This window comes from Strix aluco, chromosome Z (assembly GCF_031877795.1).
Source record: "Strix aluco isolate bStrAlu1 chromosome Z, bStrAlu1.hap1, whole genome shotgun sequence".
Lineage (NCBI taxonomy): Eukaryota > Metazoa > Chordata > Aves > Strigiformes > Strigidae > Strix > Strix aluco.
Genome location: NC_133971.1, coordinates 34676584 through 34698654, shown reverse-complemented (window position 1 = coordinate 34698654; position 22071 = coordinate 34676584). Strand labels below are relative to the sequence as shown.

General features: G+C 38.7%; 1 protein-coding gene across 5 annotated transcripts in view; it reads left to right on the top strand.

Annotated features, from left to right (window-relative positions):
* The window catches only part of NFIB (nuclear factor I B), a 279776-nt gene that overhangs the window by 180319 nt on the left and 77386 nt on the right, over positions 1 to 22071 (top strand). For all 5 annotated transcript variants that reach the window (XM_074812233.1, XM_074812230.1, XM_074812229.1 and 2 more), the window contains exon 3: positions 21559 to 21612. In XM_074812233.1, coding sequence (XP_074668334.1) covers positions 21559 to 21612 — 54 coding nt within the window. The remainder of the gene's footprint in view (positions 1 to 21558; positions 21613 to 22071) is intronic.

Here is a 22071-nt window from a genome sequence, read left to right as displayed (position 1 = left end):
ATTCACTTAGTGTCTGTAAGATTGCAATTCTTCTACTAATGGACTATTTTCTTCTGGTGTGGACACTTCCTATGTTCTTTTTTAATTCCGAGTGATAAAATGTCTGTAGAGTTATATTTTTTAAAGAAAATTCAGAGGAAACATCATGATACACTCAAGTGTCACCTGTCATTACCAAAACCACCAGATATACCTGGGACTCTTGAGAAACTGTACAGTAAGCAGTAAGAAAGCAGTGGTCTCAGTGAAGGCTCGAAATGCCTCTGCTTCAGTCATCATCAGTCATGATTACAACACAGAAAACAGGCCCAAGGAACCTCTCCATTTAGATTCAGTTTGACAATGGACACAGTGAAAGAATACTTCCCTGTCTTTATTATTCAGGCCCAGGACGGAACAGCAAAGGTTTCCTAGTTCTGGCCAAGGGTGGGATAGCTTGATGAGGATGTCCCTCTCAAATCAAATACGGAGAGGCTGGCACAGCAGGGGCTTGTATATGTGGAAAGGTTTTGTACATTTTGCTGGTTGCTTGGAAAAAGATATTTTCTTCAAAAGTGGGCAAATGAAATCAGTGTGAAGGAAGTATCAGGTGTCTGGGACTTCGTTGGTGCCTTGTGGCCGAGCACAGAATAGTTGTGCTTTGCAAAGGTCCCAGTGCATGTGCTCCTGGCACAGGGGAAGCATATGATGATTTATGCATAATTTAAAACAATAAAATTAAGCTTCCTTTCAGGAAACCCCTCCTACCCCATTTTTTCCCAGTTATGGATTACTTGGAGCAGTCCTTATGCCTTCCCACCCACCGCCGTGCACAGTGTTCCGGTGAGCCTGGTGTGACCAACCTGTGGTGTCGGGTCCTGCACTTGTCTGGAAACCCATCTCTTTGCCTCATTTAAAACAAATCAGACAGTTTTAAAACCAGCTTTGGCTTTTGCCCTTCATGCAGGACGACACTAGGTCGACGACATTTCAGGATAACTGTTTGGCAGCCATTTTAGGTACAGCCTGCGCTGAGAGCTCTCTGGCTGCCAAAAATTTCAGACATTCTGTGCCAAAACACTCTTGGCAGTAGAGATAAACTTTGCAGAGATACACAGTCCAGAAATATCATATAATTACAAAGCACAGGGGGCAGAATGTTTTTACAATACAGCTGTGCTAATGTAAACATTTAATTTGGCAGCCTTCTCCACCCACTTTTCAATTAACCGGGTTTATGCAGATACTTTAGGTCTGCAATAAACTTTATTGCTACTTCTCTTAGAGTACAGTTTATGAAACACAGATTTTAAGTATTTGGGAGCTTTCTATCCATTTAGCAAGGCACATTGAAAATGTTAGGCTGTCATAAAGGGAAGTGTCAATTCCTGTTTTAAAATGCCTTAGCTCTGGCTTCACTAACAGCCTTTGCTTTAAAAGTATATATTAATTGGGGCCTGTCTCCTTTGCTTTCTCCCAAAGCAAGTAACAGGATATTAATAGAAAGAAATGAAATCACTTAAAGAGCTACAAAAGGACATTTGTGCTGGTGATCATTAGAAAAGACAAATGTTCCTGGAGTTGCAGAATGGTGCTACAGAGAACAGCTCTGAACAGCAGTCCTTATGAATATAATTGCAATAATTGTGTGATAGCTGCAGTAATTGTTCTTACAGAGTCAAAGAAAAATAATTTCCAATCACAAGCATTATTCAGCCTTAGATGGGAAGAACAGCCAAAGATCCTTTCCTGCAAACTTCAAAATGCTGGAGGTTACAGTATTTTATAATGAGATCAGTTAACAGACTTCGTGAAACTGGTTAATGTTTTATAATATAAGAATACATATTAGATAATATCTTTCTACTCACTATCAAATACATTAAAGTAATGCTCTCTAATTCCTTTTGCATTTTGTGGGAATGAAAAGCTTCAGTGTGACTTTGAGTGGTTGAAATGCTGAGCCCTTCCTTGCAGTCAGGAGCTCCCCAGTCGTGTGAGGGATCGCGCCACATCAGAGGGGCCATCCCTGGTATGGAGGGCTCCATATTCAGGGTCTAGGCAAAACAGAGTTAGCACAGTCACAGAATTAGATTATCACATTCTCTAGGGATGACAGACTTCAGGATTCAAAGGATCAGTTCAGTTTGGACAAGCTGAAGGGTAGGAAATATTGTATTTTTTTTGAAAATATGTTCAGACTTCTATAGTCATGAAACTTGTCTTAGAATCCAAGAAACTGCTGTCTTGTCTACTTTCATTTTGGGATTTGTATTTCCAGGCCAACCCACTCATTGTTGTCGATAATTATGCAGTAGCAGCAGCAGAATAAAAGCTGTTGGTTGTCCCACAGCAGTCTAGATGATGGTCTCTGCCCCACAGAGCATCCAGTTTTGGATTGCACACATGTGGGGCCAGGAGGTGGTGGTGTGAGGCAGGCAGATGATTGGTAAAGGGCACCAAGTGTCTTCACATGTTTTTTGAGCTGACATGCAGAAACTTGTTGGGGACTGGGTGAAAGTTTTTTACGTTAAACTTCAAATGAGGTAAGGAAAGATATGAAAGCAGATACAAGTGACAATGTTTGTGAACCTTGCTGAAGGCATAGTTTACCAGGAGGTTTTTAAATGAGTGTGTTATGGCCCAAAAGCAAGTAAGTGAAGTTAACTACTTCAGTTTTAAATGAAGTCCAGAAAGTTTGATTCTGAATGTGAGTGAAACATGATCAGAAAAACAAGAGCTGCTTCTAATTGATTTGCTCATTCCTAATTTTCATTGAAGGGAAATAATCTTAAATGCTGCTTTTTAAAAATTATATTTACTTTTTTATAGTAGATGTCAAATAAATGCCATTAGGTTAGTAAGTACTAAAGCATAACAACATAGATATATTGAAAAGCTAGTTAAAGAAGGTCAGCAAAATCAGATGTTAAAGCACAAACAACATAAGCTAGGGTCTAGCTGTAAGGATAATTCTGTCTCTCTAACCTGTTGTGTTATAAAGGTTGGCTGTGAAGGAGGGAATATAGTTTATGGATAGGATCCCATGCAATTGATTCTTGCAGGAATTCAGAATAACTTCTTGTCCCTCATGATCACAAGACATTTTCTTAGACTCCTATTGTAGGAAGTGATAATTACTTTTAACTGATTGTCTCTTTGGTCTTTCTATCAATCAATCAATAAATCAGTCTTGGTTATGAATTGGATTATCTATCTGTTTTTCTTACATGCTCTTCCCTTAATTAGAAGCACAGTTATTCAGCATTGTTGCTGTGATTAAAGTGTAAGTACAGCAGAGAACAGAGTATTTTTAGGAGTAAAATGAAACTTTTAAATAGAATTTGGCCATTTCATAAGCAATAAAAATTCAGTTTGGTGGCAAAGGACCTCATGAGCAACATCTCTATTGTCTCCTTTATTTGGCCACAGGAGTCTGTGAAAACGCTGATCACATCCCATAGGCAGAATAAGCATTTTTAAAAATGATGCTTTGTAATTCATTGGTGTTCCTTAAAATAAAATGGGTTGTCAAGAGAGTAAAAGCCTGGCCTGAAAGAGATGAAATGCAGAAGTGAGAAATGCATTCTACACCTATAAAGAGATTACCAGTCACCTTCAACAACACTAATTTAATGGATAATTGGTAAATAAAGATCTGTATAAACTGCAATCCCTGCCCCCCTTCCCAAGGCTTTACAGGAGTACAGGTGATATTTGGAAAGGAAATAGCTGTTGTGTTTTGCCTATCAATAAGCCTCCTAAATAGCTGGGTTTGAGAAAAGGCTGTTTTGTACCACTCTGGGAGAGCAGAGTGCTTGCAAAGCTGCTGAGGGACTCCTTTGTGTAAGACAATCTTCAGGTCCACCAGGGAGCCAGGCCTTCCTGGGGAGCAGAGCAACATGCACCATGCTCTGCCACATCCCCTTTGAAATTCGTGGTCCTCTGTAAGTGCAAGAAGCCTTGACTAACTGTTGGAGGAAACATCTACAGTGTTCCTCCATCCACCTGTGTTGGCAGTGCTGATGGTCTGGAGGTTCCCACCTCTGCCTTTGCAGCCACAAACACCTCTACTACACTGCCCCAGGTAGCAGACTGAAGCAATCTTCAGAGCACAGTGCTGGAAGTGACCTACCAAATCCTGCATTTGGCGTGGGAACTGTACCCACCGCAAAGCCTGAAAGAGCATCCCTCCATTCAGGGGTCTGGAAGGATGCAGAGGTGGTTGACAGCCTCCTTTACCCAAAGCCCTTCTCTCATCCCAGATCACAGGTTTGAAGCTGGATATTTACCTAATGTTTGGGCATACGCTGAAAGTCAGGTAGTCCTGCTCAACTCATGTGGCAAGAATTAAAAAAATATTTTCAAAGACCTAACGCAGTTTGGCACAATTGGCCGTGCACTGATTATCCCGGGGTGGTTGAAAGCTTGAATACACAGGAGTGGGGGTTGGGAACAGACAATGAGTGTGTGTTGTGGGGATCCCCTCCTCTGGCATTATCTTAGAGGATTTTTTAGAATGATGCTAAAAGCTCATATGCATATAGTGGCAGCAAGCTTTTAACCTGCCAGCCCTTAGATGGTAGTAACAACGCTTGTGTCAGTTCTTTAGGAAACACGTAAACAAGGACAAATGAAGTATTCCCCTGTACAGCAGAAGACAGTTTAAATAGAGTAGGTTCTGGCATAGCACTTAAGTTTATCAGGCATTTAGTGTTTAGGATGTACAATACAACCATATGTGACTTGCCAACTATCTGGGCTTCCCCCACTGTTTCTGGTTTGGCAATGATGTGATTTTTCACCCTGTTGCAATGCTGACTGCCAAGGAGACATGGCCGGCTTTCTGCTTCCTGTCTTCCTCTTTGTCCTGGCTTGGCCTGCACTCTGCCTGCCAAGTCACAGATGCCAAAAACTTATACAAAAAGGTCAAACAACTAAGGCTTGAAAACACCTATGCCAACATTTGTATTTTCTTTCTATTCTGTATTTGGCTAATTGGAGAGTACACAGCACATAGCTGAGACAGGAATACAGAGAAATTTTTGACAACAGGAGTGTATGGATTACAGTTTTACAAACTGCTTGCAGAGGCAGTGAACACTGAACGTTTTAAGATGAATTCTGAGAAAAGCTCAGGGAAATGTGAAGTGCTAAAGATACATAATAACCTTTCTGCTTTTGTGGATTTATCACTTTCCCCTCCTCACCCAGTTTGCTTTTGCTTACTCCTGCAGTTTTACTGTATTTGGGATTCAAATTCCTTTGGAGTTTAGTACTACACTTCTTTGCAGTTGGATCTGCAGTTACATTAATATCCATGATGCTGTTTGTGACTACTAAGAAAATTAAGCTTAAGGTAATATTGATAACTGGGAAGTTCTAGTAATACTTATATAGCTGTTCAGAGCCTAAACTTCACCAACATAAATCTGAAACTCCTGAGCCGAACAAAATTTGTTTGCCTGGTTTTGGTTCAGCTTCTCTTCACCTTGTGAAGCTGAAGCAGGAAAATATATCTACCACTTCTATTTCTGTAATGTTTTTTATAATGAATATGATATTCACCAAATGTTTTAATCTTCTGGTTTTTGACTAAACACTAAGGCTGAAAATAGTAGCCATAAATGCAGCATAACTGTTGGCCAGGAGTTGTAAAATCGCATGATTGTAGGGGAGACCTTCTGTTCAGATGATGCATCAAAGTCCAGGTTGCAAAGCACAGCTTCATATTTCAGTCAGTCTTCAAAAGAGACTATTTGCTTTATTCATCATCTGCTCAGCCTCTCCCCTACCTTGCTCACCTTTAAAGAGAGGGTGTTTATTTAAAGTAACAGCAACAAGCAAGAGAAAAAAGAGAAAGATCCTTTCAGCAACAGGCCCCTTCCTAATAAGCAGCATTTGGTTGTCTCTTACTCAGTTGAACATGAAACTTGAACAGTTCTTAGCGTTTTTTGTTTAACTACAAGTATTTTCCTGGACACTGAGAAGGCTGCAGGGTTGAGGAATATCCCCAGGCATATGGTGGTGGCAGGAAGAAGGTAGAGATAGATTGCAAAGAGAAGGTAGGGAAGATAAATTGCTATTGGTTGTTTTGTTCATTCATACAGGTGGTTGCAAGTTATTTTATAGGAAATCTTTAACAATTTCATATACAGTATTATTCCTAAAGTTAATTATAGACCTAGACCTTGAGTAAAAGGCTGCCAATGTCATTAATGGAATAACAGTGCACTTCCTAGAGTCAAACATTGCTTGTGGACAACCACTTCTAACTCCACACACACGAAGCCACATATTCTGAATTTATTGCATACCAGGGAGTAATTTACTCACATGTATGTTCGCTGCTCTTAATAACGCAACAGAAGAATCTTCTGTAAATGTGTATGGCAATTATTACTATTACTTGTCTATTCTGTCTCTGTCCTTCCAGCTGTATTTCACTGGGTTGTGATTTAAATACCACTGACTATATTTGCCCCCTAAGCAGAGAGCATTAGTAATGGTGAAGGAGTTGAGCAGTCATGCAGCTTTGTTTGTTTGTTGGTGAATATTTTGGATGTTCTTCAGTGCAGGGTGGCGATAGTCATTTTCTCAGGTACCTGAAAGTGAACCATCACTGCAGAGTTTTCACAGAGCTTGATTTGGTGGAGTATTTCAGGAAGCTTTCTCCTGGGAATTCTTAAAATCAGCAAGATCTTGATTGCTGCTGTTTATTTTGTCACCTATCAACCCTGAATTTGTTGTTAGCAGGGACTGAATGTAGGTAGTCATCCAAGCCAAGAGTCTTCAGGCTGTACAGGTTGTTAAAATTGGTCTGCAATCCCTGTAAGAAGGAGATGCTTTTTCCCAAGAGGCACAAACTTCATTTTTACAGAATTAAAGACAGTAAGGAGTTTGTTGTTTGTGCTAAGAATTTACCTTGGCTTTCTAATGATTTAAACCATTCCAGTCTTTGTCATGAGTCTACAAATGATGTTGATTTGAACAGTCTGTGAGAACACTTGAATGAGGTATGGAAACATAGGAAAAAGTATTTTTTAACACATAGCCCAGGTATGTCAATTTACTGTGGTTCTCCCCTGCTAACCTCATGGAAAGATATGGTCCAGAGAATTTGCCTTGTTCTGCTCCATAATCACTGCACTTCTTTTTAATGCCTCATTGCTTAATAAATGTTATTTCCCAACATGGTTTTTTTAATGTATGTTTAGCATAGTCTTTTTTTTTTAAATGTTGCAACATACTGATTAAATTTTTTGTATCTGCTGATTATGAAAATGGACTTATGCTAATAAATTTAGGAAGGCAGCTATCATGCTAACATATGCCTTTGCTCAGAGATCCTCATGTGATTGCCTGTAATCTACATGAATTTAACGGCTGTGGCGTATAGTTTGAAATGGTATAGGTGAGAGCTGTGCAAAGATACCCAAACTTGCTCTGGCTGAGCCAACGTGTATGGGAAACAGTGTAGGCTTGCGAGCTTGACAGTCTTGCTAGATTCATGTCTTCTGGACTGCCTCCTATATACATTCACATACTGTCTAACAAACTATGGTAACCTGTAGACTAGACTTTGTATGAAGCTTTAGTTTTGTTCTTATTGTCATGGCAATCTGTCTTCATGTGCTGCTTCCATCTCCTGGATACTTACATCATGCTGTTATCAATAGCTATGCATATGGAAGTGATTTGATTGTTCATTTCATTAAAATAGAAGAAAGGGGCCATACAGTAATGCTAGTGTTTCCTGGAGGGACACAGGGCTTTAAACTTCTAGTAGACAAACTGGCTTGCTATGGTGCACGTTTTAACTTCGTTACACGAACTTAATTTTGAACAATTGTGTATGTAGGAAGGCTAATGCCAGAATCACTTTGGAAAAAATTGGCCAAAAAATATGCTGGCATATTCTTGGTTGCTTTGCTGCTGGTGGAGCTCTCTGTTGCCAGCCCTGATGTTGCCTCGCTCTGCTGTGGGCAGCAGGTCACACACCCCTGTTTGGCTCCCACATGTGGAAGTTCATTGATGTCAGTGAACAGAAGAGCATCATGTGAAAAGTGTACATTGCTATGGAACAGCTTCAGGTTCGAGAGGGTTTGGGAAAAACTTGGGGCAGTCTGATGAGCAGGCTTCTTTGCTGCATCATGGGATCAGTGCCTTTTTTTTTGGTGTTGGTTTCCTTGGTTTGTTTTCTGCAAGTGTGAGGTGTGACTAGTGGGCTCTCTGCAAGGCTTGACTGTCAGTCACACCCACTGGGTGGAGAAACACAGCCCCAGGCCAAGGTGAATTTAATGGGAGAACTGGATTTTCTCATGTTCTTGCCATTGCTGATACCATACTGCTGTCCTGAGAAGGCTCTATTGTTGTTCATGTTTCACTTTTACATAGGCATTAAAGGCATACTGTTTGATATTCAGATGTACAACACCTCCTGGAAAACTGCTTGAAAACAAAAGCATTTTGGGGCTTTGGAGATTTGTTTGCTATAACTGTTCATAAGAGTAAAGATTATTGTCTAACTAGCCAATTGGTCTCATTTACATGTCAATGCAAATTTTAGCAACTGCGTGGAAACCTGAACTACTGAAAGGTAGGCTGATCTGAATGAAGTCTAGTCGATGTTGTGCACTTTTCCAAATTCACATGAAGTTGCTCAAGCAGCACAGACAGATTGACATTACACTGCTCTGAAGTGTTGGCAGCAACCACAATGAATGGAGGCTGGGCTAGAAAGGGATCTGTAAGAATATTTTTCCAGAAGCACACAAGGTTTGTGTGTGTTTGTGGAGGGCAGGGAGGGACAGGCAGAAGGGAGGAAGGTAAGGCAAAACCTGACATTTGCAGGTTTCCATTAAAGTATTGTCATCTGCTTGAAATCAGTCATAAAAGGTCTGCTGTAATTACAGTACATACACCTGAACTCATGTGCAGTGCACTGTGTCTCATCTAACTCCTTTAAGTCAAGTGAGTTTAACCCATTTGTCCAGGAAAAATACAGTGCAGACCTGTCAAAGTGCTTCAATACACATAAGAAGATGCTGAACTGAATCTTGAACCTGCTATGTGAGTGCAGAAGGGGGAAAATGATTAGTATTGTTCCCAGAAGAACTGAGAAAGTTTTTAGTTGCTATTTTTTGTGATAAAGTTTTTAGAAAAATCTGAAATATTTCTGTAAGGAATGCTGTTGTGGAGGTGCTGTTTATTCCTTTCTTTCAGAAATGCACAAGAGAGTTAACATGTTTAACTCATTAGACTTATCCCTCTACAAAGCCCCAAATGTTGGTCTGTAAGTAAAATAACCCCGAAGTTATATGCATTTAAAATTTCAGCACACACACACACAGAGATACATGAATATACAAGTTTATTAAAATGGAAAGGACTGTTTGGATTAAATGTTATCTTATATCTTTGGCCAGCAGAAAATTATTTTTTAAGTAAAAAAGGGCCTTTAATAAGAATGTAATTCCTCCAGTTATAGTAGATGTGTTGAATGTCTGAAGTTACTCATTCTGGCTTCATGTCTTGGAGCTATTGAGTGATGCAACCCTTTTTGCGCCTACAAACTGAAACGTGAGTTTCTGTTGTATTTTCAGTAAACTTGTACAAGGTTTTTTAACTCCAAAGACTTTTTTTATAGCTGCAGACCAAATCAGACTTGATAGATTTCTCAAGGTCCTGCTGTGGTGGAACAGCAGTAAGAAAATAAGCCTTAGAAACTCTGGATGGTTAAATAATGTTCAAGGCACTGGCAAGTTACCAGGTGCAGTAAGAATTTTGAGTTAGTTTGGTGTTGGGTTTACTGTTTTGGTTTTTGGTTGTGTGGGTAAGGTTTGGTTTTGGTTTTGGTGTTTGTTTTTTTTTTTTTTTTTTTTACTTAATTAACATTCAATTTTTACTCATGCAAAGCAAAAAGTAGTAAGCAATAAAAACAAAATTTGGAATTTTGAATTGGAATTTTGAATTTGAATCCATCTGTTTTTTTAAGATAAAAAGTAGCATCCTTTTTCCAAGTATATAATAATATCCTTAGGTACTACAAGAACATCAGCCAGCTTTAGTAAATAAATTGAAATACAGGGAGCAAAAAGAGCCTCTGCTGTATACTGAACAAGTAAGCATATTTTAAAATCTTGGTTGCAGAACTGCAGTTGGTATTGCACCTATGTTAGGGAATTTCACCTACATAAATGATACTGATACATTAGAAATTACCGGAAGTGAGGGATATGCTGACATGTAATATATAGTGACAGTTACGGAGTTACAAAACACATGCTCCCATGTGATATTAGCCACAAAATGACAGAATTATGTTGGGAAGGCACAAATGAACATGATCAGATAGGTTTTAATATTTATTTATAGCTTTTGACCAATATGACTACAACAGCAGTACTAATTGCTAAGAGGGAGATATGGAGTCTGTGGGAAAAATGCTCTTTAAAATTGCTTTGTTTAAAATTTGAAAGGCAAGTTTTAAATCAGGGTACTTTTTTTCTGTTTTGGTTAAACACTTTAAAAAAAATTCCTTGCATTTTTTGCAGAACACCCCTGCCCAAACCCCAAACTGGGTTAGTTACACATTTCCATGGGTTAGTCAGTTCTACATTTTAAATTCTCCTGTGGCACATTATATGATTACTTGCTTCTGTTTTTTATCTACTATAAAAGGTCAAAGTAGAGAGAAAATCAATGCATTGAGCAGAATTTTTTTTTTTCTATCACTGTTGCTTCAGTACTCTATACATTATCTCTTCTCATTATTTATTTATTACCAACTTACATATGCTGAAAAATAAACATGGTGGCTGTGAGCACACCTGCAAATCCAGTCAAGTTTATGAACCACTGGTATGAGAAGGTAGGGTGATTTGTGCCGGCCAGTTCTTGTACATTACCTGCTTAGTGCCCATTGATAGATTTAATCTTTCTTTTGTCACTGTTAATTTGTTTTAATAGTACGTGTGTGGGAATATGGACAGGCAAAGTGGTGCATATTTTGTCCATGAACTTTTAAATTATAGCAGATGGAATTAAATCCACTTTATAAAGAATATGGTAACATAACCTACAAATTATGTTTATATACTGCCATTTGAGACATTGCTCTCATAAACATGATCTATGATAAAAAATATGTTACTTAAGGATACACAGAACTATGGCATTCCTTATGTTCCATCTCTGTTAGATGTAAATTAATATCCCAGTGTTTAAAAATTGCACATGGCATCAACTGACAATCTCAAGATAAGAAACATTTAGCAGTGTATAGGCAGCAGTTGAAAAAACACCAGTCCAACCAACCAACCAAAACCAAACCATCACTCTTTTGGGGTCTTCTCTTGGTGTGTTCCATATTCTTTATGCTAAAGGTTGTGTTTTACCACCAGTCATAATGTTGAAATTAATTGAAATAAAAACATAGTTGTGGTAACATTGTGGATCATAGATCAAAATTAGGAGATCCTTTGGTTAATGTTATAGTATTTGGAAATACTACAATGATGCTCAGATTGTCAGACCATTAAACCTTTTCCCTCCTGTTTCACAGAAAACACTGATTTTGTCTTGGACTCCTAAATGCAGTTATACTTGCTGGCAGAGGTATTACCTCATGGTGTTCTTAGCTGGCTTGAAGAAATACTAAACACTGCAGTGTTCTAGTCTAGTTTTGGAGTTTCCAAGATATGTAAAACCCCAGTATTTTAGTTTAATTGCTGTTTATTTCCCCCAATTAGTGTATAGTGTGGTGCCGTACTTAGCATTTCAGGAGATCTCTGTCTACAGAATAATGGAGAGGCCTCCTGAGCCTGTGCTAGTATTTGCAAACTACTTTGTGGGTTTTTTGCCAGGTGATGTTTTAGAGTTGTGAAGTAGTATATGATTGTAACTTTCTGAAAGGTTGAAGAATCTGGCTTTTATTACTGTATGTTTTACTGGAGGATGAAATGCAGTTCAAACAAAGATGCAGTCCTATCCTACAGTATTTATTGAACTGTGCTTTCTCTTGTACTTTTAAACTGTAATTTGACATGAAGTGCCTCATCCAAAGCTTGCTGGAGCAACTTTCCATTGATTTTAACAACCTTTGGCTGAGACCTGTATTGAAAAAAATGGATTTTTTTTGTAGTCATGTCATCATTATTGCATGCCTAAAACTATTGCCTTATGTAGTGGAAATGTGTATTTTATCTCTGTCCTGGTTTCAACTGCGATAGACTTAATTTTCTTTTTGTAGTTGGTACAGTGCTGTGTTTTGCATTTAGTGTGAGCATAATGTTGATAACACACTGATGTTTTAGTTGTTGCTAAGTCATGCTTATCCTAAGTCAAGGATTTTTCAGTTTCCCATGCTCTGCTGCATGCAGGAACAAAATGCAGGTGGACAACCTGTGGGCAGAGGTGCAGGGTCTGTGCAGGGACTCTCTGGAATGCGGTGGAGATCACCTGGCTTTCAGGTGCATAAGAAGCTAGGAGGCACCATGACCAGAACAGGGGACCCGAACTAGCCAAAGGGATATTCCATACCATAGAATGTCATGCTCAGTATTTAAACTGTGGGGAGTTGGCTGGCGGGAGGGGCGGATCACTGCTTGGATATCAGTCAGCAGGTGGTGAACAACTGCATTGTGCATCACTTGTCTTTTCTCAAGTTTTATTTGTCTCTCTTTTAGTTATATTCCTTTTTATTACAACTATTACTACTATTATTATTATATTTTTATTATTGTTATTAATATATTTTATTTTAGTTATTAAACTGGTCTTACCTCAGCACATGAGTTTTACTTTTTTTTTTTTTGATTCTCCTCTCCATTCCACTGGGAGCGGGGAGGAGTGAGCGAGTGACTGTGTGGTGCTTAGTTGCTGGCTGGGGTTAAACCATGACAATTTCCCTGAACTCTTTCTGCTTTACTGCCTTAAAATGCAAGTGAAAAAAATCCATACTGACTTCCATGAAACCAGGATCTGTACCGAAGTTCTTAGTATTATACAGTGCATAAAGGTGAGGGTCAACATTTGTCTTTCACAACATAATGAAGCGGCCAGTTTATTAATTGGCTGAAGGTATATGCAAGCAAATTCTTATTCTTTTCATGCAAATATGAACCTTTTCATTAATATTGTCTACCGTATAATTTCTTTTTTCTCTAAGTATCAGATGAGTCTTTCACTGTGTTCCACCTTTTGCTTTTCGTTTTCTGAAGAATTCACAGTAAAAGCCCTTTATGATACATACCTTAATGTAAAAGGTTTCTTGGTTTCCAAGAACAACTTCTGAATATTTCTGACTATAGCTAGTATCCACAGTAACTTCCAGATGAATAAAATTAAGTGTTCATATCTCATCCTTTCCTACTGAATCCAGAACATTTTGGAAAGAAACTTCATTCTTTCACATTCATCCACATGTGGCAAGATACCTATGTAAATCTCTTCTTAATGTACATGTCAAAAAAGAGCTCAGCTAATATTATGAAGTATGGGAAACATTTGTGTCAGGCCATGAAAAAGTATAACCCTTTTCTTAACTTAAACATGTGTGTGTGCGTGTGTGTGTGCATACATATATATAATATGTATATATTCCATGCACAACGTATAACACAGCTGGGGAAAGTTTTTCATTTTTCAAAACGAGCAACATATGGTCTTTATAAATTGTATAAGAAATATTTTGAATAAATAAGTGTTGTGATTTATTTTACATAAACAAATAAGGGAATTTAAATTAAAAAGATAAATCTGTGCATGAGAAATAAAGCTGAAAAGCTGACTATGCTTATTGCTATTTTGGTTCTGGTAAGTGCTTCTAGGCCCTTGAATTTCTTTCAACTACATAAAAACTGGATTTACTCCCAGAGCTCCACTTCTTAGCTAGGGCAGTTTAAAAACTAAACAAGGGCTGAGTCAGTTAATTAATTTAAATGAGATTACAAATCAGAAACACATTACGTAATGTTGATTTAATTACCATTTTTTATTTACCTAATTAAAATACTCTGAAGAAAAGTTAACAGTCTTGACAATGGCTGGTTGGGTGACTTGGCAGGAGCAGATCTGAGCTCCTGATAAAAGGGGGGGTGAAGTGGGGATCCTGTCATGACCTACCCTGATGCCCTGAACTATCATGGCTGCCTTGCTGTCAGCCTGTGTGGTGGGTGCCTGGGTGGTGGGACTGCCCAGACCAGCCCTGGTGTGGTGATGCTGCCACAGCTGCAGACCCTGCCTCAGGGGCCAGGAAGCATGTCCCACAGGGACAGCTGGGCTCTCGGCTGAGAGGAGCGGGGTTTCTCACAGTCATGCCAGACTTAGGTGAACTTGTCTGTTGTGGGACAGCACAGGGAAGTGCACTGAAAGGGGATGGCCAGTGCCTGAGCAGCTCTTGCTATGTTCCCACTTCAAAGTGAACAGGTTGAAACTGAAATGAAAACAGAGCCCAGCTTCTGCCTGCCAGGCTGGCTCTTGCCCAGTGGAATAACCTCCATGCCTGAGCCATAAAGGCTTTTGTGAAATGACAGACCTGCTTGAGCTAAAACCTGGGTACCTGCCTGAGCTGATGTGTAACACAGATCCATTAACTTTCTGGGGCCAGCAATCAGCTCTGTTTCTTGACATTTTTGCAGGTAAGTGAAGGTTAGATAGCAGCAAGGTAAAGAGGGTAGGTTCATTGTTATGGTGCCTCATGGCTCCTGGTAGAGCACGTGGGTAATGATGAAGCCTGCCCTCATAGGATCAGCACATGCAGCCTTCACAGGAGCTCTTGCCACTACTCTGGTCTCCCAGGAGGTCCCTCCCATGCCTCCTGGGTGCAAACTAATGAAGGGAGCAAAAAGCAGTGGGGATTACTTGCCAAAATGGAGTTTGCATTGAGGAACTGAGACTTTCTTGACATCTGAATACACCTCATATCAATAGCAACCAGTAATGTTATGTCTGTGTCAGCGTGACAGCCTTTGCACATAGATTTCTTTGGTACTCAGATCTGTGGAAACCACGTCTGGAAACAGATCAAAGCTAATGATACATCTTCAGAAAACTGGAGGATGCCACAGAGCCTCTGCAAGGTGAGCAACAAGCGATCCTTCCTTGCATGGTCAGCTGGGTTTGCCAGTGCAGTGTTGTCTGTGAAGTGGTGCCACTGCCCCATCACTTGCACCTAAATGTCTAACTTCAGTTCTCTACACTGCTCATTTATCACCAGCTGTATGAGTACCAAGCACATTAAAAACTTGCAGGGCTAGCATCTCATTTACTTATCCAGTGCAATAGCACTGTACTAGATTGCAGTCTTGGTAAACACAGAGGAACTCCTTGAAGAATAAGGGTAGCAGAATGACACTTTTAAACGAAGTCACTGCTTCTGTCTTGTGGACGATTTCAGTCTAGGTGTCATGAATGCATATTGCTAACAGTATATGCTGTTGGGAAAAGATGTGAGGCTTCATACTGCAAACATGTCTTTCTTGCAAAGAAGCCCTACTTGGTTTTTGAGGTTCATACCATATATCTTCAGGGATATAGAATCATAGAATCATTTAGGTTGGAAAAGACCCTTAAGATGATCGAGCCAGCTGTAAACCCAACACTGCCAAGTCCACCCCTCAAACATGTCCCTTAAGTGCCACACCTACACTTCTTTTAAATACCCCCAGGACTGGCATTTAAACCACAACCACTTCCCTAGGCAGCCTGTTCCAATGCTTGATAACCCTTTTGGTGCAGAAATTTTTCCTGATATCCAATCTAAATCTCCCCTGACACAACTTGAGGCTGTTTCCTCTTGTCCTATTGCTTGGTACTTGGGAGAAGAGACTAACACTGACCTCCTTTCAGGTAGTTGTAGAGGTGATAAGGTCTCCTCTGAGCCTCCGTTTCTCCAGATTAAACATTCCCATCCCTCAGCTGCTTCTCATATGACTTGTGCTCTAGCAAAGGAAGTGGTGGGGGTGAGCATTTTATCATACAAAACCAGTGAGTCAAAATTTGCAGGGGAATTATTTCCATTAAATGTAGCGGTTTATGAAGATGTGAAAAATAAATCCCCTCCTGAAGTTATCGTACTTATGAAAACAAGGGTGACACACCAATTCCATTTCCATGTTTATAGCATCATTTCAGCAGATACTTAATACAATAAAACACTTCCAGCTTCTTTATACCATAAACAGTCATATCACTAGAGGTTGTGTGAATAATGTTCATAACATTGTACAATAATTCAAGGTCATCAGATAAAGAAATGGTATACAATGAAAGACATTGTTTTTGCAAAATGAAATCATTAAAAGTGTTTGGGAAGTTTATCAATCCAATCGGCTGCTTAGTCAAGGTAAAATAATGTAGGTAGTAGAAGGTAAGTGTGTAGTAAAATTAGGGAAATAATGATAATGATTCAAAATACACATATGAACTTATTTATTTATTTGCTTTATGGATTTTTGTTGATCACATTATTTGCTTTGGAGGAGAGGTAAATATCTTACTTTTTGTTGCCATGAAAACTTTTCTACCATGACGATGTTCTGAAAGTCTTTGAAAGATGAAGTTTTGATTTGGGAAGTCTTCTCCCTATGAAGACAGCCCAGCAGTGGAGCTGGGGCTCAGGGAGGTTGGGTCTTGTCCATCCTTGAGGTGTTTCATGCCCTCACTTTGTAAAGCCATGAGCAGTCGTGTTTGATCCCACGGGTGAGCCTTTCCTGGGCAGGGACTGGGATTGGACACCTTCCCAGGTCCCCACCAGACCAGGGTGTCCTACGATCCTGTGATTTTCAGGGGTACAACCATTTGCCTCAGGTTTGTGATTTCAGGGGGCAGTGTAATCCTGAAGGATGACAGGCTGGGAGGTAGTTGTGATTCTTCTTCATGGTAGCGACTCTGTCATTTGTCAAGTCAGATGCCGTGTAGGTATGTGAAAGCTCGAACAGCATCAAACTGATACTTACATGGTGTCACATTTCTCTGGTCCTTTATCCCCCCTCACACTCAACTCATGGACTATCAAAGAACAAGGGTGTATTTACATGCTGGTGAATGATTAAATTAGTGTCTGTCACCTGAGATTAACTGAGTGCAAAGGCTGTCTCCGAGCCTGTGGCAAATGATAAGTGAAATGTGTTCATTGAAACCACTGAGGAAATTTATTTCATTAGTATGACACCTGGGGAGAATCTGCTTATTTCTAAGACATGGCTCAAGAAGGTATTTTTTTCTTTTTACAGATTCTGCCTCTATTTGTTTTCAAGGCCTTCAATGTTATGCTAATGCAGAGAGCCTTAAAAGCAAAATTCCTTGCACTGTATGGGGCATAAGGGAGGTATAGCATTGCTTATTTTTTTAAAGACAGTATCCTCTCTTATCAGCTGAAAAATAAAAGATTAGACTACTGAGGTGAGCAATAGTAAAAATCCCTCAGGAAGCTGGTGAACAGCAGTGTGACTTTCTCAGCTTTGCTGGGTTGTGTGTCCTTCCTGCTGCTGATTTGCCAAAGACAAGGTCGTGCAAAGAGAGAGAGCATCTTGTCCCTCACTGGATGGCAAGCCAACAGCTTTTTTTTTCCCCCTCTGCCTTATGAAACCAAGAGTGACGTGTCATGGCAGCACCTTTCTCCTATTGTATGGCAGGGGAAATGTATGTTTTTTTCTCACCAGTGGCAGGCCCTGACAGTCAGTTTTGCTTAACTCTGTCTGTAGTGAGAGTTGCCTGCACTCACAGATACTCATTGCGATTGAACCCTAGAAATGAAAACATGGGAAACAATTCAGTATAAAATACGTCAGCTTCTTGACTCATCCTTTCATACCATCTTCTAAAAGAAAGAGTAATTTGAGATAAAGAGTTTGAATATCCTGGTGGTAGCCATGCTGAATTATGAGAAATTATACATAAAGTGTATCAGGATTACATGAATATCTACCAAATAAGAGTAAAGGATTGAAACATTCTTGTATAAACTGTTCATCCATGGGGCAATAACTTACCAAGGCATCAGCTGCTGACTGTTGGAGCAGTCAGCACCAAGAAGAGCAGAGCAGAAGATATGCTCACCATAGTTGTGAGGTGCATATGAAAGCCATTCTGTGGAAATGGTATGTGTAGGTGAGCTTTTGCTCTGTAGCAAATCAGGATAAGTATTTCTGAGATCTGTGTGGAAGATTTTTTTCAAGACAAGCACATTGACAGTAAAATTTGAGAAGAGGGTTTTTAAAGCAGGCAAACAAAAAGAACCCAAAGAAAAAGAATAAACTAAGGGAATTTACAGTTGGGAGCTAACTAAATGATGATGTTGAAAATTTTGATTTCATCATATTAACATTACGGGGTTTTATTTGCTACTAGTTGTATAGCTTTGCTTACAACTTCTAGCTTAGGACTTTGTGGGTTTTTTTGTTTTGGTGTTTTTTTTTTGTGTGTGTGTTTTTTTGTTGTTTTGGGTTTTTTTTTGTTTTTTTTTGTTTTTTTTTAAATGTGCACAGAATTATTTGGTGGGAAGATTCAGTGCAAAGCCAGCTATAAAGACAATGAGTCTTGCCATGTCTTCTCCATCACACTGGAAGAAAAGACTGCAATTTTTAAACCTAGGTCTTATGTTGTTAATTTATGATCTTGTGCAGATGAGGATAAAGAAAGATTTAAAGTGTCTTAAAATGTCTTTTGCTTCCTTAGTTTCTGTGACTTCCAAAAAATGCCTCTTACTCCCTCTTATAGGTGAACATTGCTTCACTGTCTCTTTTCAATGTTCTGCTTATAAATTCAGTTATTCATATAATTTATTCCTATAAAAATAATGGTTCTCTTGTACTTTGCAGAGCTGTTTGTAGCCAATCAAATAATTGATTTATAATTTCTGACACTTGTAAGAGATTTATAATTACTGACACTTGTAAGAGAATTAGATCATCACAGGCCATCTCAGGTCTGTGTCTTTCATCCTGAGAATGAGATGTTTATGTGTGGTTTAAGTGCAGAGTTACTAGGCTGATACTCTCATATAGAATACAGTTATTTGCTTTCTCAACCGCTTTAAGTGAAGGGTTAGAAAAGTTGCTTCTCATATCCATCTTACAATAATTCATTGCTTTCTCAAGATCTTTGAGACCCCATTGGAGAATATGTTAGTAGCGTCTACTGCTCAAAACATTTTGTGAGAATCAATCTGTAAAAATCGTGACTGATAAGTAGTTAACATAAAATAAAGCTAAGTCTGACTGGCAAATTATAGTATCTAGATAACTGCTTATCCCTATAACTGGAAAATTCTTTCTAAGTTTATCTTATAATATGAAAAAGAATTGTTGAAACTACCATCAATCTTTAAATCTTGGATCTAGAAAGTAGCCATGTTGACAATGAGAAAGGAGGAGTAAAGGCAAATTGCTGTGCAAGAGCTAAAAAATATTCTTTATTTTGTGCATCTTTTTAATGAATTTTAACAGAAGAAAACTTCAAAGACTATTTTCTGGTAGGCCTCATTAATCCAGTTTCAAATCTCTGTGTTCCCCATGCTACGCTGTCCAAGTTTTATTGGGTGCATCTGCTACCAAAGTGACACTTCATTTAGCCACACATCTGCAGTAGTTTTACATGTGGACCATTGCTGTGTAAAATCAATCCTCTCTGATAATCTTAATTTCAATAATAATATGCATGGTTTACAGAAGCAGAGAGTCCCTATTAGAGGAATATTAAAGTTCACCCCCTGCAGGGTGAACCTTCCCATTGCAACACAGGGGAAGGGATGTTTGTCCATATAAAGGTCCATATGCAGAGAAGCATCAAGTTTTTAGCATTTCTTGTAGCTGGTTGAGTTTTCAAATTAACTTGATTTGATTTTTTTAAAGGAATGTGCTGTACCTTACCATGAAAAGAAACAGGCATACTGAATGGCTTTTGTGCTGTATAGTGGGACTCTTAAGAGTGCTCAAGTGCCCAAAGCATGGGATGTGCAGAATCTGACCAGGAGACCTGCCCTTCATTTTTCCTACCTAGAGCTGAAGAAGATAGAGGAAATTTCATGTGAAATTCACTATCTGGTGTGCATTTTATTGTGTGCAAGAGTGATTCATTCAGTATGGGAAAATTTAATTTTGTTTTTAATATCATCAGAACTGGGTTTCACACGTGCCTTCATCTTCCAATATTCTGTTAGATTCCCAGACGCTTGTCTTCTGTGACAACCATCATTCAGATAAATGTAGAGCTTGATCTGTGAAATGGATTTCCATCTTGTATAATATCTTCTGTATCATCAAGCTTGCGTTAACTTAAACTGCTTGAGAGACATGTGTGTCAAGCCATGTTTGCTAAGCTACTTAACAGATGGTAACAGATTTCAGTGAACTTTTAGCAAGTGGAGGGAATCTTTCATTCCAGGTTGAGGGCTACATTGGCATTAAGAAGAAGTGATGAGGATTAAAAGACAAGTATTTGTTGATATGTACTTTTCTCCTTTTCTATCTTTTGTCTTTAATTTGGACACTGTAAGCAGCTATGCATTCAAGAACTCTGACTTCCCTCTGGGTTCCATTTGGCAGTAGCAATCTCTGTAGTGCTATGATGCAATCTTTTGGTGGTCCTATGCTGCTAACAAGCACTGCTACATTTAAAAAAATTGGTATTTTTTATTCAGACTGTAAAACTGCTCCATTTTAGATACCTGTATCTTTAGATACCTATACCTATGAGAACAAATGGTTGTGCTTCATTTAATTTCTTATTCTCTTTGCAATACAAGAGTGTCTGTCATGTCTTACTTTGTTAATAAAAATTTATTGCAGTGGAGCAGGGTTTTTTTATATTATTGGTATGGGAACACAGCAAAAAGTAGATAGTTTTAAAAGCAACTGCTTTTATGAATAAGGATATAATTTATTATTTAGTGTGTTAACATCAAATTGCATTTTCTTGATTCATTAGGTGAACGTATCATGAAAAGAACACTCTTTGAAGCTTATAGGGTTTGGGTTTTGTTAGTTTTTATGTTACATAATCTTACTTTCACAACAGCAGTTCTCACAGACTAGGAACACAAAGCCTATATTGTATTAAAATGGACAGTTGTATATTTAGTGCAGTCCTGAGTCTGTAGCAGCAGCGTACGCCTTTATGGTTTAAGGAGAGGGTAAAGAAACAGGACTCATCACTGCAAATGCCATTAGTTGCCTGATCCAGTATGTCTTTCTGGTCATTGCCTGAGAAGAAACTACTTCTGCTTTGCTGATTATGCAATATTGTATTTGGGGGATGGAGGGAAAGGGAATGAAAAGCTACCCTTGTAGATGTGTTTACAACTGTATGTATTTACCTGAATGACTCTCTTGTCCTTTTTCAGTGATCTGTGAGTTCCTTTTACTAGGATTATTGCATCTTTCACAATGTTTCTGCTTCTGCATAAAATGGGTTACTTATAGTGTGTTTGTTCAATAATGACTTCATGTAGAAAGTCAGGGAAATGACCTTTAAAGAACAAAGTTAAGTATTACTTTAATACTGAAGGAGGGTATTAAAAGGTTGTGAGATACTTTCAAAACAAATTAGTAAAACATTTCTTTCATTTCTTTATAGATTCTGGACAACCAGGAAGTCCAAGCCACAATGATCCTGCCAAGAATCCACCAGGTAAATATAAGTTCCAGAACATGTGCATCTAACATTGTTTGAGAACAAAGATACTACTGTTAATAGTTAAAGAGAGCACAATTAGTCAGCAACCTGTTTTGCACTGGTAAGTACATATGACCAGGACAAACTGTGATTATGTTAGTTCTTTTAAACTGGCAATGCGTCAATTGTAATTTCATCAACTTTCATTTAATCTAAGGAATTTTTCTTTCAGTTCATGGTTTTTAGACTTTTGTAAGTGAGGATGGGCAGAGGAGTAAGGAGACAAGATCCCAAATAACTTCCCTTTTATAAAAGTCTTCAAATGCTACAATTATTCTATCACAGACAAATAAAAATTGACCTACCTCTGAAGTCTGTGACCTGAGCTACCAGCTTCTTTACTTTTACTTTATATGTGTATTATAAAATGCAAATATGTTAAATTTTATATTTTTTGTATCAGCTCAGAGCAGT